The sequence below is a fragment of the Littorina saxatilis genome, linkage group LG3, assembly GCF_037325665.1.
Source record: "Littorina saxatilis isolate snail1 linkage group LG3, US_GU_Lsax_2.0, whole genome shotgun sequence".
NCBI classification, from domain to species: Eukaryota; Metazoa; Mollusca; class Gastropoda; order Littorinimorpha; family Littorinidae; genus Littorina; species Littorina saxatilis.
The window spans coordinates 27003140-27017290 of record NC_090247.1 but is presented as its reverse complement, the minus strand read 5'-3'; the positions used below and the strand labels follow the sequence as shown (position 1 = coordinate 27017290).

Below are 14151 nucleotides of genomic sequence, written 5' to 3'. Positions count from 1 at the left end.
GAGGAAACGAACGTTCTTGAATCAAACAAACCAAGCAGAGAATTGATAGCGTTTGTTGTTGTTTGCACCAAATTCTATAACAAAACAATGGCCGGCGTCTTAACGTAACATTAAAAAAAAAACCAGAGTAGTGTCCGGGAATTCCCGATGAAAATAACCGTAACACTGTTTACACTGTATAAGGACACGAAACCAAAAGTAAAAGGCTTGAATTTGTTCCCTTTGGAAAAGCACTGGCATAAAAGCACCGCAGAACATGTACCTAGAGGTGACATTTATTGTAATTGTTTATTGATGTGCGTGCAGGCTTATGGTGGTTCAGTACGCTTTATGCTTAAGTTGTAATGTTAGCTGTGTGTGTGTGTGTGTGTGTGTGTGTGTGTGTGTGTGTGTGTGTGTGTGTGTGTGTGTGTGTATGTGTTTATGGTGGGATACCTCGACTCCCGCGTGAAATTTTGAGCTTTACTCCGACATGAAATTTTACCTCGACGTCGAAATAAAACAAGTCTTCAAAATCACTCAAAAATAACTATGGAGGCTTGAAATAAGGTTAAATACATATAAATAATTTAATTTGACTTTATTTTTACAATTTAGCAAAATGTCGAGAAAAAACACACTTTTAGTTACTTTTTGTGTTTTGTGTATGTCCGGATATAACACCAGTAACAATCCCTGTTCACACACACTTTTTTTTTTCGCAGTTTAAAACAAAAAAAAATTTTTTTAAATCATTGTCACACTGGGAAAAAAAAAAAAAAAAAAAAAAATTTAAAAAATCATTGTAATTGTACACACTGCACAAAAAAAAAAAAAAAAAAAATAATTGTAGAAAAAAAATATATATATAAAAAAATAAAGGATATCAAAAAAGAATAAAAAAAAAAAAAAAAAAAAAAAAAAAAAAAGGATATAAAAAAAGGATATAAAAAAAATTCAAAATCGATCGTTAAATTTGTGCACAAGTTTACAAAACGTAACCCTAGCCCCTAGAAAATAAATTTGATGTTGTGGTGAGAGAGGTTGTTTATTTTGTCATCCATTTTCCTTCAAATATCAGACATATATATACATGTAGATCACCACTCTGCCACTATGAGTATGATGTGATGGTTTTGTGTTTACCAGACACCAAAAATGTGAGTAACCTGTACTTTTGTTTTGAAAACAACAATTGCCTTTCATATGACAACACATTGCCTGTGTCTGCTACAGTGGAACACCCTCTTTAGACTTTATTTTGGAAAATAAGATCATAGAATTTATCAGGGCATATACATGTTCAGACATTGTCGACAAGGAAATCTGAACAAAGCAAGGGCTGAAATGGGATTAGGAAAGGGGGGAGGGGGGAGGGGGGGGGGTGTCTGTAATAGGAAGGGGGCTGGATTTTATTTATTTATTTATTTATTTGTTGCTTAACGTCCAGCCGACTACGCAGAGCCATATCAGGACGAGGAAGGGGGGAATGAAGGGGGCCACTTGTCAAGCGATTCCTGTTTACAAATGCACTAACCCATTACTTGTGTCCCAGCAGGCTTTAGTAAAACTAAATTAATACCTACTGGAAGATTACCAGTTTCCAGTATGTTAAAATAGGCTTAACCTATCTACTGCTGGACTTACATCAGAACACTAACAGATTAAACTATACATGAATCGCGAGACAAGCGGCAAGAGAAGAGATTTTTGGAAAAAATACAGGCGAATGAGCAAGAAGGCAGAAAAAAGAAAAGAATTCATGAAGAAAAAGAGAGCATGACAGGAAAGAGGAACCAAAAATCTACCTAACAGCAAACTAAAAAGCTCCTGCGGTTCCAAAAACAGGAGGGGCCTTTAATTTCATAACCGCAGTGCCCCACTGCGGGAAAGGGGGCTGGAGGGGGAGGGGGGTCTAAAAGGGGTTCCACTGTAAATAGACGTGATTTCATACACGAGACAATGATTACAAATGCCAACAACTATTCCAGAATGGGAAGTTGAAAATAGTATCTTGGTAAGCTTGAATCCACTTGCCACAAATTCCTCGACATTATTCATCGTATTGTAACCGAAGCAACCTTGTAGCAACCATATCGATACCCGGCGGACATATTGACTTATTGTCGGAATTTGGAGTGAGACTTTTGATTCAAAACGAACACAATGAGATTAGGTTTAAAAAATTCCTATAAAATAAACTCCATGGCAGTGTTTAATCCCAAAAATGTCCACCCCCCCCCCCCCCCACACACTCTCTGTAGTCTGTCAGTGTCGTGCGTCATTATCAACATCCTCAAAGAGTCTAACTCTAAGTCAAACCACAGGCAGAAGGTATCGTTCACTGGACCACTACTTTCATAGAAAGACTACAAGGTATGTCACTCAGTTTCGAGTCGTCTGTGTTCTTGGAGTCGCTTCCTGCGGACAATTGTTTTGTTCAAGACGGTTCGCCTCTTCCTACAGTCTGTGTAAGGTCAAATAAATACAGTTGAATGATTGTTTGAACTATATGTACCTTTAATTTTCAGCTGCCGTACGCTGCAGGTTGTTTCTTTTGACGAAGCAAAGATATATCTGTAAGGACACACTAAAAACCTCTCTGAAAAACCTTGATATTCAGTTCCAATAATGGCGTAGCAGAATCGCATGCGGAACGGGAATCCTGGCCCGGACAAGCTTATCAGTTATTTATGGACAGACTAGACATCCAAGCATACCATGAGTCTGCGGTCATCTTCAAAAAGGAAGGATGAACAACATTTACAATGAAGGTAAATCTTCTGGTTGTTTATGTTGGAGCTACACATAGCTCATTGATTAACAACAATATGTGGAGACAAGTCTCACTGTATAATCATTGAGTGGCAAACATATGCTTGTGTATTTTATGAGTGGCACAATCCTGGTCAAAATTCAGTATGCTTCAGACAGTGATGCTTATCATATTGAACTAGGAAGATAGTGACTTTGCTGGTCATCATTGACATCGATCTAAATTAACCAATCAGTGCTTTATAACCAATTTTAAACTAGAACATTTGGAATTAATGGCGTTTGATTCAGAGGAATTTCTATCAATTTCTTCTCAACATCGTCAATTACTTAAGTTTGTGTGTAAGATAACCATAATTTTATTGTTTTGCGATACTAACTCTCAATCACTGTAGTTTTATTTACTACGTTGTGTTGTGGTTTTTTTCAGTTATTATGTTCTAAACTTTGTTGCTTATTATTGTACTATCGTTTTAGAGTCACAGTTATTTTACAAATATTATCTTCTAGTTTTGGTTTTGTGCTCAGCTGTTAGAGTGCCTCGCATTTCTCCCTTAGGTTGTCTCCCCCTTTTTGTAAACTCATATTTTTTAATTAGCATCTTTGGTTATTTGGTACGTCTGGTCATCTTATAACGAAAATGTCATTGAACTGAAAAAAGAAATAATAACTTAGTTTCATATTTGAACATTTGGCAGTATGTTTCTTGTGAGTCAGATTAAGATCTCACCAGGAACCCAACCTTTACCCAGTTAATTCTACACATTAAAATTTAAATGGAAAATTACGAAACACATAAAAACATGCAACTCAATACACACTGGCAGTACTTGTTATCTACAATCAATTCAGCCTCGTAGAATGATATACGGTATACGACACGTCCTTGAAACACATAGAACAGTTCTCAAGAAAAAACATTTGCAATTTCCAGTCTTTTTTGTGTTGCAGACATGCAGTGATCACCACCACATTGACCTCCGTCCTCGTCTTCATCTTCACTCTCCGACAAGTCAATGTCGTCCTCATCCAAGCCATTTTCTATAATGATAAAGTTATGTAGGACACATGCTGAAAAAATTAACATTGGAACTTCACGGATGTTCGTCATCTCGAGATCCTTCAGTCTGCGGAATTTTCCTTTCAACAAACCAATAGCCCGCTCCACGTCAACTCTTGTCCTTGCCTGGGCTCTGTTGTAGGCAGTTTCCACAGGGGTCAGATGGCCGTTGTCGCGGAATGGAACCAGCAGGTACTTGCGGAGACTGAGGGTAGGCCGAGTCCCCGATCATATGGTACTCTGGAGGCAGCTTACTTGCGTCAGACTCCAACACTCCATGGAGATCTGAGTTGGGGAAAACTCGGCTGTCATGCACGGACCCAGTGTAACCCATAAACACATCCAGAAAGAGGAGGTCTTTGTCGCATACAACCTGAAACAAGTCGCGTAAATCAATATAAAAATAATCTATCAGCCTGAAACTAAAAACCAACCACAACAGAGGCTACATGTATATATCCTAATGCTTCGCTAGCCTAAACCATAAGACTGAGCTGAGCACAGCTCCTCTCTGCAGAACATGTGAATGAGGTGCCTACTGTCCCATATAATTCATTTATCATTGAGTGCATTTTCAGCGTAACCATGACATGCATATATGAAATGATAAAGAACAATAAAAAAAATCATGTTTTTGAAGGGTAAACATCCCCATTATCACACCGAGAACTGTGTTCCGCCTTATTTCAGCCGGGCTCGTTGTTACTCCGTTTTCAGCCGGGCTCAGTGTCACGCAAACGAAAGTGTCTTCATAAAAACACAAACTATGACTTTCACACTGATTTAAGCTAAAATTGATGAATGTCAGTAGAAAGAAGAATAATTGTTTTCTTTGTAGACAGCTAAAAACGTCTTTTGCTTACCTGGTTAATTGACAATAGCCGAATGGAAGGCATACATGCAGGTTTTTTAGTGAAAAATGAAGGTTCAACGTAAATTTCTCTCAAAGATGGATTTGAACAACAAATATTCCTGTATTTTTACTATTTTGGGTAAAGCTATAATCATCTGTATCAATTGCGTGCTTCAATGCGTCCTCACTATGTCATAAGAAGCAATCAAAACAAGCAAGTGGTGTACGTTTTGTTCCGCGCTGGGCCTCCTGCATTTTTGTCTGCGTTCCGCACTGCCACTGGGCTTGCTTTTGTTCTGGGTGTCCAGCACGGAACAAAACTCGCCTGACATGGGTTTTGGTTTTACTTTTCGTGCCTCAACGCCTTAAAGCAGGTTCGGGAAAATGCATCAGCATAACAGCAAGAAACTATAGAACAAACTTATAATACAGGCAGGTTTCACGGTAATCAGACTCTTTGATGTGTGTAAACTTTGCCTTCAAATTACTTGCTTACTGTGTTGATTTTCATCATTTTTTCTGCTTGGCATGAGTAAGTATGGTATTTGCAATACAAAAAAATAAATAAAAGCTAAAATGTTTGTGTTTGAGCAATTATTTGAGCGCGTTTTTCGAAGCGAACGTGTGAATCCTGACAGACACCATTTCCTTCTGTCACATGACCCCATCTCAAAGTGTGATTCAAGCAGACACGAAATATCACACAAAACTTATGATAATGGGGTTATTAATTCAATTAATACACAAGGTTAGTCTCTGACTAGAGAAAATAGGGAAACAATATCAAATGGGAGCATAAAACCGTTTCTGGAAAAATTTTCAATCACCACCGAAAGTGTCTGTCAGTAAAAAAAACACGTGCTTTGTTTGCAAAGCAAAGCCTAATTTTACACATCGCGTGCTTTTGTCTGTTATTCTTGCTTGTGAACATCATTTTATTGATGTTCTTCACTGGAAAGCAGGTGTATCATCAACAGTATCACAAAATCGCAAAGAATGAACATTTTTGTTGTGATCCGACCGGTGTCTGTAGACTGAATCACACGTTCGGCAAACTTCGTTTTTAACGGAAATAACCGAGCCTTTAATCGGAAACGACGTTTCAACCGCTTCATATCGTCTGCAGGAAGAAAAAGAGGAATGCGATACCCAGTGAGTAAAACATTTAATCGTTTTTAGTGCCTTTTGATCAAGTTTTGTTGCGTCTGTCAGCAACGTTCGTCAACCCAACGTTCGGCACAGCGACGCACGCATACGGATTTGCAGCGTTTGCATTCGGAAAGTGAGGGATTTGTGAGTTCGTTTGCATAATTTCAATCGCTAGTAGGTTTTCCCTTCGTCTCCCATTCTTGTGTGTACATGTTATTGGCATTTCATTGTGTAAATTGAAAGTTTGTGAGTAACAGTAGTAAAATCTGTCGAACGTTGGCAACGCTGACAGACGGAAATATCGAACGTTGCCTTCAATGACAGACTGGCTTGGCGATCGTACTTTCGATTCGTAGGAACACAATATATAGAGACAACAATGTGCGCTCGTTACCACAACGGTCATGAACCGGTGTAACACAAAATTTTTACTCCACGAAAAATTGACTCGGACGGAGTAAACTTCCAGTAAAAATCTTGTACGAAAAAAGAACTCACAAGGAACTAAATTTTTACTCCCCAAATATTTACTCCCAGTAAACATCTCGTACGAGAAACTTAGGGCCTACTCCTTCGTTTATAATTCGCGCAATATCCCATTTACGTGCAATCCCGTTTTGCCGCCGTCCCATTTTGGCGACATTTAACAAGCCAAGCGTCATTTTACTACCGCATCCCATTTTGGCGCAATCCCGTTTCGCCGCTATCCCATTTTTTTGAATTTTTTTTTCTTTTTACATTTAGTCAAGTTTTGACTAAATGTTTAACATAGAGGGGGAATCGAGACGAGGGTCGTGGTGTATGTGTGTCTGTGTGTGTGTGTGTGAGTGCGTGTGTGTGTGTGTGTGTGTGTGTGTGCGTGTGTGTGTGTAGAGCGATTGAGAGTAAACTACTGGACCGATCTTTATGAAATTTAACATGAGAGTTACTGGGTATGATATCCCCGGACGTTTTTTTCAGTTTTTCGATAAATGTCTTTCATGACGTCATATCCGGCTTTTTTTTAAAAGTTGAGGCGGCACTGTCACACCCTCATTTTTCAATCAAATTGATTGAAATTTTGGCCAAGCAATCTTCGACAAAGGCCGGACTTCGGTATTGCATTTCAGCTTGGTGGCGTAAATATTAGTTTATGACTTTGGTCATTAAAAATCTGAAAATTGTAATTAAAATTATTTTTTTATAAAACGATCTAAATGTACGTTCATCTTATTCTTCATCATTTCCTGATTCCAAAAACATATAAATATGTTATATTCGGATTAAAAACAAGGTCTGAAAATTAAAAATATAAAAATTATTATCAAAATCAATGGACGTCTACCCACAACACGCCACTGGATGCCGCGTGGTGCCAGTCGTGAAAACCAGGTTCTTTGTCCCACAGTGAGACATTCAAGTTGGGGACTTTGTGACCGCTGACTTTGTCAGCATGGATGGAAAGGTGGAGAGATACAGGGCGGTGATCATCCCCAAGTCAACCCATTTCCCCGATGGGCCAGATCGAGAGGAGATCTGTGTGAAGTGTTTGCGCGCAAAAGACAATGGGAGATACTATGTCTTTCCTAATGTTGATGACATTTCATGCTTGCCAATGGCTCAGATAAAAAAAAATCCCACCAACGAACCATGAACAACAGGGGGGATTACTATTTTGACATGTGACCAAGTCTCATTTGAGCGTTCACAGTGTTACCTGAGAATAGCACACCCCCTTGAATTGGGACCAAAGAAAAAGCGTTGTATATATGCATTTTTGAATGCTTTTCTAAAGTCATAAGTTCATTTGTGAAAAAAATAAATTTTTAGGGATTGTTTTGCTGAATGCATGCAGTTAAGAAATTGACCCCGTTTTCAAATTTAGGGGGTAGGGTTGCCCCATAGCCCACGTATGTCTGTGTGACTGTGTCAAATATCAATCTACTTTGCGTACAAACTGTATAGATGTTTGTTTTTCGATTTTAGAATGATTTCTTAAGCTGGTTAGAACTTCTGAGGTCTACAGGAAACGATAAAGATAAAAAATGTACAAAATATAAGTAGCGTCCTTTATCTTACCATTGTTCTGATCAATACTGTCCCTTTATTTGCAAGTTAACCGTTTTTATTAATGTGTTCAAGGAGTATGTTAAAAATTATTATCAATGGTTGCTTTAAACAGCACCTTTGGGCAGTTATTATGCACTGAAGTTGTAAAAGCATGTTTTGGGGTTTTTAGGATATAGCGTCTTGGAACGCCAATCATCTTGGAAATACGAATGTTCATATAATTTTTTTTACTGTTTTGGATAGATAAAAAGTTGAACTCTTGGTGCAAACTGTTTTTTGGCCCCTGTTTGACTATTTATTATTTTGGAATATTGTGTGTGAGAGGGAAACTGCAATCCTCAATATCATGAAACGTGCCTACAGAAAAACCATAACATGATACCGTTGCTTATCATTTCTTGAGTTTGATCAGCTTTTTTGCCCGAAAAGCGACAACCTGCACGTATTTCAAGCCGATGGGGGTCACATAATAAACCTTGTCAGATAAAAATAACACCAATAGAGAGACAAATTACTTAGGTTAGTGCTAAAAACATCCGTTCCTGGAAATGAGGTTTTTTTAGAAGACATAGTTTGTACTTTAGTGCAGACACTTACATTTGCGTGACACCAAGCCCAGCTCAAAACGGAGTAACAACAAGCCCGGCTGAAATAAGGCGGAACACAGTCCCCGGTGTGATTATCCATGCTTAGTCAAGAAATGCTTGAACAAATTTTTAATAAATTTGATCAGAAAGTGCTGCCTCAACTTTCACTAAAAGCGGTATATGTTCTTTTTTTCTTTCTTTATTTGGTGTTTAACGTCGTTTTCAACCATTCAAGGTTATATCGCGACGGGGAAAAGGGGGGAGGAAGATGGGATAGAGCCACCTGTCAATAGTTTCTTGTTCACAAAAGCACTAATCAAAAATTTGCTCCAGGGGCTTGCATAGTTGCAACGTAGTACAATATACCTTACTGGGAGAATGCAAGTTTCCAGTACAAAGGATTTAACATTTCTTACATACTGCTTGACTAAAATCTTTACAAAAATTGACTATATTCTATACAAGAAACACTTAACAAGGGTAAAAGGAGAAACAGAATCCGTTAGTCTCCTCTTACGACATGCTGGGGAGCATCGGGTAAATTCTTCCCCCTAACCCGCGGGGGGTAGCGGTATATGACATGTATAGATCTAACAACAGAAAAAGAAAAGTCAGAGAAACGAGGCGTAGGTACATTTTCATGATGGTTTTCTTGGAATTAATCCACACACCATCATAATTCAAACTTGTCTGAACTCCCAATATCGGTTTAAACATTTAATATTTCTCACGTAAACCATCACAGACACTGTCAGGCTTTTACACACAGTACAAACACCCTTTCATTGAAACACTCACCGCTTTAGAACATCCTAGGTGCTTACCGTAAAGAGCGAGCAATTTTCACACAAAAATTGTTTTGCATGGTTTATCTTACCCCGGAGCCATCGACATCGTGAACTCTGTTATTCCAGTTTCCCTTTTTGACAAAGCAGTCGTCAGGAATTTGAATGCGACTCGCTGTGAGCTTGTCTGCAATAGCACGTTATTATGTACCTCTGACTATGCACTAAACAAACGGCTGTGGTTCACAAGAACCCTCGCGATGACTTTTGACTATTCACAGGAACTGGCGAACCTTACGTGAACCTGCTTCTGGGCGTTCCTTATTTTAACTTCAAATACTTCGAGTTTTAATGATCTTGTCTTGATGAAAAAAATATTTATTTTATGATTTAAGAATGTTTGTGTAACACGCTGTCAATTTATTATTTTGATTTTAAAAGTTAGGTCTAGCGCCAAAACGCACCTCGGTCCGATTGTCTTGAAGACAATCCGCAACATTAAATCTTTGAAAATTACTCGTTCAGCCTCTTTACGTAAGGCACCTAGGATGTTCCCTTTGGTGAGCGTTCATAATGAAGGTTGTTTATACTGTGTGTAAAAGCCTGACAGTATCTGTGATGGTTTACGGGAGGCGCACTGTGCCGTTAAATACTTGTCTTTAAATTCAAAGATTCAAATAGTGACTTAAAATGACAGTAGATTCCAATTATGAAATGACACTGCTAGTGTTACTCCAGTATTTCAATAGGGAATAAATACACAGGCACCATAATGGTCAGTTCTGCCAAGGTTAACAATCCACGTATCTGAAACAGAAAGTGATCAAATCTGTTACCTGGAGATGCATCGCTGGGAAACCTTTACGGCAGATGTACGCATCCCTGGTTCCTGGTATCTTTATGTAGGTCCCATCAATCGCTCCAACTACGCCCGGGAAACCAGCTCTGGCTGCCCATTTCCCAGCTAATCGAGCCAGGTCACATTTTGGTGGCCACTGGATGACATCTCCTGTAAAGAACAGAAAATTGCATTAAAATATGCTGATCACAGTGTTAATTTTATTCAAAATCATCTGACAGTTTACCCATGTCTGTACTATTTACAATTAAAGTTACAGGTCTCCCAGTCCCCCACACGCCGGGGAAAGTGTTACGACAGAAAAAATCGCCGTTTGTTACGATAGCATTCTGCAGTCCCATAGTCAGCAAGGTTTCGAGCCCGAAAGGTGTGTAACTTCCAAACTAATAATTATTGCGGCGTAATTATCGAAGCCAGCAAAGTTTATTTGTTCTCAGCGGATTTATGATTGCATGAGGATTAACATGTTATCGATTTAATTTTTGAGGCTTCTGTTTTAGATTTGTGACAGCGTCGTATTTGCTGAAATTGTTCGATTTGGGGATTTCTTTTTAAATGGTGGAGATTACAAGAGGCTTGAAGCAACAACGGTCATTTGATCAGGTAATGTGATGTATCATAACCGAAATGCATCAATAGCAGTGTCCCAATATACTATATATATGCAAGTGTGTTTGTGTCATCGGCTGAGGAAAAGAGCATGTGTATTTTTTTGGTACGCGTCGCCGTGCTAGCAGTTACGACTGCCAGCGATGCATTGATACGGCCGCCCCACTTTTCTGTTACGACCGCCGACTGTTTCGGCTACGGCAGCCGGCACTCATTTTATTCGTTTAATAATGTTATTGCCAAAGTTTATGACAGTTTGCAAACAAATATGAACGGGTTTCACTGCACATCGGTTGTGCACCGTCGTGTTATCAGGAATTGTGATTCCCTGCCCTCTTTTATTTAATATCGCATTCGTCACAGTTTATATCTAGAGTTGTTCTACTTCCAGTTAAGCGTGCACATAGTTTCAACGGGCATGTACATGACAAGTTCAAATGTCAATTGTCAAAAGCAGTCGCTGAAAATCCAACTCGGTCTAAAAGACGGACACAAAGGAATCCCACTCACCAATTACTCGGGTGAGTCAGGGGGGAGATTGGGGTGGGGTGGGGGTTGGTTGATAACTAGGAGTCAAATTCAGATTAAAAAAAAAGATTTGAACTGGGTATGCATTACTGTTAATATTTTTGAAGAAAAAAAATGCCTCTCTACAAAACTTTGATTGTAATTAGTTACCTTGATGCGTCTATGAGTATGAGACACTGAAACGCCTAAATATCTTTCTTACCTGCACAATCTGTATATATCCAGGACTTTCCCCAGTCCCTGTTCGATGAGAGTGTATGTGCCATATTTGGCACAGTGTCCTGGGCTATCTGACCGCCCATCACCAATCAGCTCTAGACTTCCTCTCTCGTCCTGAAGCTGCGAGATGAGCTCTGACTGCTCCCGTTTCCATTTTCTTTCCACTATAGGAAAAATGAAGTGCCGCTGATGCCAGAAGAACGTGCTCTCCAAAATGTAACGCACATTGTGCAGGTAAAACAGCCGGAGAATTTTTGTCGGGCTGCAGCCAGAGAGCACAACAGCTGATGACAGGAGCAGGTTCCCGCAGGGCATCTGCTTTATGTACGGTTGGCTGGTCCACTCTCTGAAGAAACAGCACTTGGAGCAGTCTTGTCGGACGTGGATGCAAGATCCCACTGTCTTCGATATGAAGGCCTTCGCAGGGTGAGAGCATCGAGGACAACTCTCTAACAGCTGCATCAAGTTTGCCTGGAAGACAATGTACTTGTCTTCCAGGTCGGGGCTGGGTCTCGGCTCAGGAGCATTCCTAAAACACACAGGTTATACACTTTCTTAGCACATAAAGGGTTACTATGGAAACTACATGTGCCATACACAAGCACAAATTCACTGCTAGTGCTATGGATATAATTACTACATGTTATACATGTCGCAATGACAGTGAAATCCAGTATAAAAAAAATTTTTAAGATGAAATCAGCTTCTTACTTGTGATGAGAAATTAAGCTAAATAATGTCACAACAAAAATGTTTGACATGTTTATGGTGTTTTTCACCCATTTAATAGACAAAAAAGGGTTATGGCCAGTGAGATAGAGACCAGAGAGAGAAAGACAAAAACAAAGGACACAATGATAGCAGCTAAAAAATAGCTGACTGTCACCCAAAGTAACCCTTGACTTCTGTCTTACTTTTTAAAATGTAGAGAATCTATGTCTATTGAAAACTTACAAGAACTGCGGATCTTCTGGTTCACCTCCATCCTCGTCAGCAGGCTCGTCCTCTTCCGCAGCTGCAGCGCGCTGTCGTTCGCCTTTTCGTTCTTCCTTCCCCACACTCTCATCTGTTCCTACACTTTAGGGTTAGAACCGCATTGCGTTTTGAGGTGGGGCGTTGATCAGATTGCATTGGACGCTGACATCCTTGGTTTCGGCAATGGCAGAAACATCTGAAGAACAAATGACATTGCAGATTACTGATAATTGATAATTACAAAACAATGTGACAGCAGTAGCCGCGCTCTGGGAATCGCTGCGCTGCACAACGCGCCGCGCTCAGTGAATCGCCGCGCTCTGGGAATCGCTTGCCATTTTATAATCCCTGATTTACTTTTATCTTCTTTAACCAAAGTTCACCTAGCCTACACTGATCAATTCTAACAAACATATTATATCACATATGTTCTGAAAAAGAGTGGCACTGGCACAAATTGACAAAACATATATATGGGGATCTAAATCAATCCAAAGCCGAACATCTGGGGATGGGACAATGTGATACTGAACAGCTGACTGGCATGGTGACTTGTAAGTTGTTTGAATCTGATGCCTGTGCATGGATAAACTGATTTGCAGAAAATGTTTCTTACATGAATGTATCACTTCTACTGATCTAGATGAAAACTGTATTTCCTGTCACTCACTCACTGTGTCAGGTCACTCCCCAGAGGAAAGTTATTCATCTAAAGTTTGAAAAAACTTAGAGTAGACTTACTCGTGTTGCGAAAAAAAAAAAGTAGGTCTGAGAGAGCATTTTTGGAACAAACAGTGTAGAGTCAATATAGGGAGGACAGAGGACAGAGGAAATTATAAGGCGACATCTTGAGTTCTACCTACCTCGCAGTTCGTCGACGACACACGGTCTTCGAGTCACTTTCAAAGTGACTTTTGAGTTTTGTTTCTCCTTGGGTGCCCCGACATTTTTGACGCAGAGCTTTCTTCTTCTTCTTCTTCTTTCTTGATGTGGACTGGGTTCATCCGAACGTCTGTAGTCCAGCGGCGGAGTACTGAGTAATTGGTTACTGGTGGTGGGTTACTTTGCTGGACGAATGGTCGGTACTGCTCCGGTTTTAAGTTTAAGAGTGTTTGAAAATCCCATTTTCCACTTTATGTGATTGACAAATAAAAGTTGTCCTCTTCAAAGTTCGAAGTGTGCACACAGGTCCCGGTGTTGCCTTTCCGGCTTTCGACGTCACAAAAGCTGTCTGACTAATTACTACGCGACCGCACGCGACCACACGCGACCTTGCACTACCTTGCGCGACCTCAAACTAAAGCATGTACATGTAATATTTTATATATATATAGTATCTTCACAACATTATCTGACTTTATACCAAGTTTTAAGTCAAAGAAATTATCAAAACTTGACTAAATGTAAAAAATAACGGAGCGACCCGAACTTCCCAGCGATGGGACAAAGCCTGAAATGGAAACTGGTGAAAATGAAAATGAAATGATTTTTTTGTTGAAAGCTAGAGGAATAGTTATAGGTTATTTTCACCAATCTGAATTAATCAAATTAGCCTTTACCTTTTATGTTCTCAGTTGATTTGATGGTGGTCAATATTTATTGTAACCGGAGCCCTAGAGAGGGTCCGTATCCTCATTAATTGTTCTCAGGGGGAGGCTGAAGATTGCCGAGGAGAGCAACTCTTTATCTCACCTTTACTCTGGCCCTATTGTAATGTAGTCTAT

The 14151-nt window shown here is 39.6% G+C and overlaps 1 protein-coding gene across 2 annotated transcripts in view; it reads right to left on the bottom strand.

Moving 5' to 3' along the window:
• Positions 1 to 13781, bottom strand: part of LOC138962037 (uncharacterized) — a 384447-nt gene extending 370666 nt beyond the window's left edge. For both annotated transcript variants that reach the window (XM_070333733.1, XM_070333732.1), the window contains exons 1-5: positions 13291 to 13781; positions 12407 to 12623; positions 11436 to 11981; positions 10074 to 10246; positions 2235 to 4187 (exon numbers count right to left, since the gene is read on the bottom strand). In XM_070333733.1, the coding sequence (XP_070189834.1) occupies positions 3924 to 4187; positions 10074 to 10246; positions 11436 to 11535 (537 nt within the window). In that variant the 5' untranslated portion in view covers positions 11536 to 11981; positions 12407 to 12623; positions 13291 to 13781 and the 3' untranslated portion in view covers positions 2235 to 3923. The remainder of the gene's footprint in view (positions 1 to 2234; positions 4188 to 10073; positions 10247 to 11435; positions 11982 to 12406; positions 12624 to 13290) is intronic.
• Positions 13782 to 14151: the final 370 nt, after the last annotated feature.